General features: G+C 47.0%; 1 protein-coding gene across 1 annotated transcript; it reads left to right on the forward strand.

Annotated features, from left to right (window-relative positions):
* The first annotated feature begins 491 nt into the window (after nt 1-491).
* Nucleotides 492-1244, forward strand: LOC138568794 (paraneoplastic antigen Ma6E-like). The gene has a single exon (XM_069646569.1). It carries the CDS (start codon nt 492-494, stop codon nt 1242-1244), a length of 753 nt encoding a protein of 250 aa, XP_069502670.1.
* The last annotated feature ends 1889 nt before the right edge of the window (nt 1245-3133 follow it).

Raw genomic sequence — 3133 nt, forward strand, 5'->3', positions numbered from 1 at the left:
TGGAAAGGACAAAGAGTGTGCGGAGTGGGTGGAGCGCGCGGAGCGGATGGAGCATGTGGAGTGGATGAAGCGCGTGGAGCAGATGACTTGTGAGGAAAGGACAAAGCGTGTGGAAGGGATGAAGTGTGTGAACGGATGACGCCAATAGAACAGTTGAAATGGGCAGAATGGATGAGGTGGGTGGAACGGATGTAGTGGGTGGAACGGATGTAGTGGGTGGAACGGATAAGGTGGATGGAACAGATGAAGCTGATGGAACGGATGAAGCAGGTGGAACGGATGATGTGGGTGGAACGGATGATGTTGATAGAACGGATGAAGTGGGTGGAATGGACGAAGCGGGTGGAACAGATGAAGCGGGTGGAATGGATGAGGTGGATGGAACTGATGAAGTGGATGGAACGGATGAAGCAGGTGGAACGGATGATGTGGGTGGAACGGATGATGTTGATAGAACGGATGATGTTGATAGAACGGATGATGTTGATAGAATGGATGATGTGGGTGGAACGGACGAAGCGGGTGGAACGGATGATGTTGATAGAACGGATGATGTTGATAGAATGGATGATGTGGGTGGAACGAACGAAGCGGGTGGAACAGACAAAGCGGGTGGAACAGACAAAGCGGGTGGAACAGATGAAGTGGGTGGAACAGAAGAAATGGGTGAAACAGATGAAGTGGATGGAATGGGTGAAGCAGGTGGAATGGATGATGTGGGTGGTTGGGATGATGTTGATAGAACGTATGATGTTGATAGAATAGATGATGTGGGTGGAACAGACGAAGCGGGTGGAACGGACGAAGCAGGTGGAACAGATGAAGTGGGTGGAACAGAAGAAATGGGTGAAACAGATGAAGTGGATGGAATGGGTGAAGCAGGTGGAACGGATGATGTGGGTGGTTGGGATGATGTTGATAGAACGTATGATGTTGATAGAATAGATGATGTGGGTGGAACGAACGAAGCGGGTGGAACGGACGAAGCGGGTGGAACGGATGAAGTGGGTGGAACAGAAAAAATGGGTGAAACAGATGAAGTGGATGGAATGGGTGAAGCAGGTGGAACGGATGATGTGGGTGGTTGGGATGATGTTGATAGAACGGATGATGTTGGTAGAAGGGATGATGTGGGTGGAACGGAAGAAGCGGGTGAACGGATGAAGCGGGTGGAACGGATGAAGTGGGTGGAACAGATGAAACGGGTGAAACAGATGAAGTGGATGGAACGGGTGGACGGATGATATGGAGTATATGGATCAGATGGAGTATATGGAACAGATGGCGTGCATGAATCAGACCATGCATGAATCAGACCGAGTACATGAAACAGAGTGAGTGCATGGAACAGATGGAGTATATGGAACAGACGGAGTACATGAATCAGACCGAGTACATGAAACATATGGAGTACATGGAAGAGATGACTGCATTCGATAAAGTACATGGAAGAAATGAGTCCATGGAACGGATGGAGTCCATGGAACTGATCGAATGCATGGAGCAGATGGAGCGCATGGAACAAATGGAGTGGATAGAACAGATGGAGCGGATAGAACAGATGAAGTAGATGTTACGGATAGAACTGCTGGAGTGCATACAATGGAGGGAGATCATGGAACCGATGGAATGCATGAAGTGCGTCGAGCGGATGAAGTGTGCCCAATAGCGTCACTGTGTTAAAGTTGAATTCCAAAGTATGCACTAATAGTGTCACTGTAGTAGAAATGAATTTATTAGGTATTCCCAACTTTCGCTGAGTGTACCTGGTCGCATACACTTTACTGATTACCACAATATCCCACTACTTTGCTTACTCTCTCCTATACACCAGCATTCAATTAGAACACAGCAGTACTATGACACATTCGGTAAAGCTGTTCTCATACTAACATTACCCATCAAACTACCCATCATCCTTATAAAACAGATAACTAGCACCCACCGGCTAGCTTAGGCGTCTCCTCAGGCCTAACGCAGCCAGAACTCAGTCTGAATGTCCACCCTCCAGACTGAACACATACAAGTGATCTCCTCTGCTCCACACCTACCGTTAAGAAGCAGCTATCATGCAACAACCACACCAGCTGCACACATACCTGGTGCGCCCATGCACTTTACGACTCTATCTCTCTGAACTGACTCGAACTGCGGTTCCCGAGGACGTTCAACCTACCAGTGCCTTGAGATCATACCAATGGTACATAAGGCACTATACAAATGCAAAATAACATAACATAACAATGTAGTCCAATGCACTCTATGATTGGGTCTAAATCTGCCAAACCACCATTCATGCTTCGCAAATGTACCTCCATGGTAACAATATCTGAGTAATAGGCATATAATCCACATTTAGTTTCCGCCCCTCTATTTTTGCGCAAAAGAATAAGTAAGGCCAGTTAAACAAATGACCACATGATCCTAGTCACTCTTTTAACTATTTGACTTTACGGTAACCATGTGAAGGTAAGTCCTTGACTGCTCACACCAGAGAGAATACTAGGGAAGGAAGGCCCAAATAGATTTTGTAAGGATAACAAGTTTTAATCTCACACCCATATCCGAGCAACACATAGAACTCTGCTGCTAAGAACGTTCTGCCAAGAGAGGGTACAAGCAGAGTCTTAAGAAGAGACACATTGTCATAGTGATGAAATACATACAGTAAAAACCTGCGCGGCGGGTTGGTGTGCATCTATACAAGATCCGCCTGCCCCATAGGGGATGCCAGGTCATTGGTTTCAGCCCAGTCCGTCCGTCTTCCATCACGTGGCTGCCGTGGAGATCATGTTCTTCTCACTGATGAAGGTCAAAGAATGAATTAACTATGCTCCTAACACAATGCTACTTTATCATTGTACTGTGCACCTGGCAGGCCTTAAGACTGGCACACAGGAGGTTCTGGGGTACTCTAACCTTCACACACACATTTCCCTCACTCCCTTCTGTGCCATCCGGCTCCAAGGTCTCCACCCTCGTTTTGAACTATAAAGTATCCCTCCCAGCACCTCGCGATACAAATCATATGATTATAGCTCAAAGACATGCAATGTCTGTCCTCTTTGAACATTTCAGGACTTGTTACTTTGGGGTTGGTGGTGAAAGGGCACCTGGTGCTGTGGAATGGAAT

The sequence above is a fragment of the Ambystoma mexicanum genome, chromosome 2q (assembly GCF_040938575.1).
Source record: "Ambystoma mexicanum isolate Mex_15411 chromosome 2q, UKY_AmexF1_1, whole genome shotgun sequence".
In the NCBI taxonomy this organism is placed as follows: domain Eukaryota; kingdom Metazoa; phylum Chordata; class Amphibia; order Caudata; family Ambystomatidae; genus Ambystoma; species Ambystoma mexicanum.

What these genes read in the sequence shown, in the direction of transcription:
- LOC138568794 (XM_069646569.1), top strand. Translation starts at nt 492, where the DNA reads ATGGATGATGTGGGTGGAACGGACGAAGCGGGTGGAACGGATGATGTT.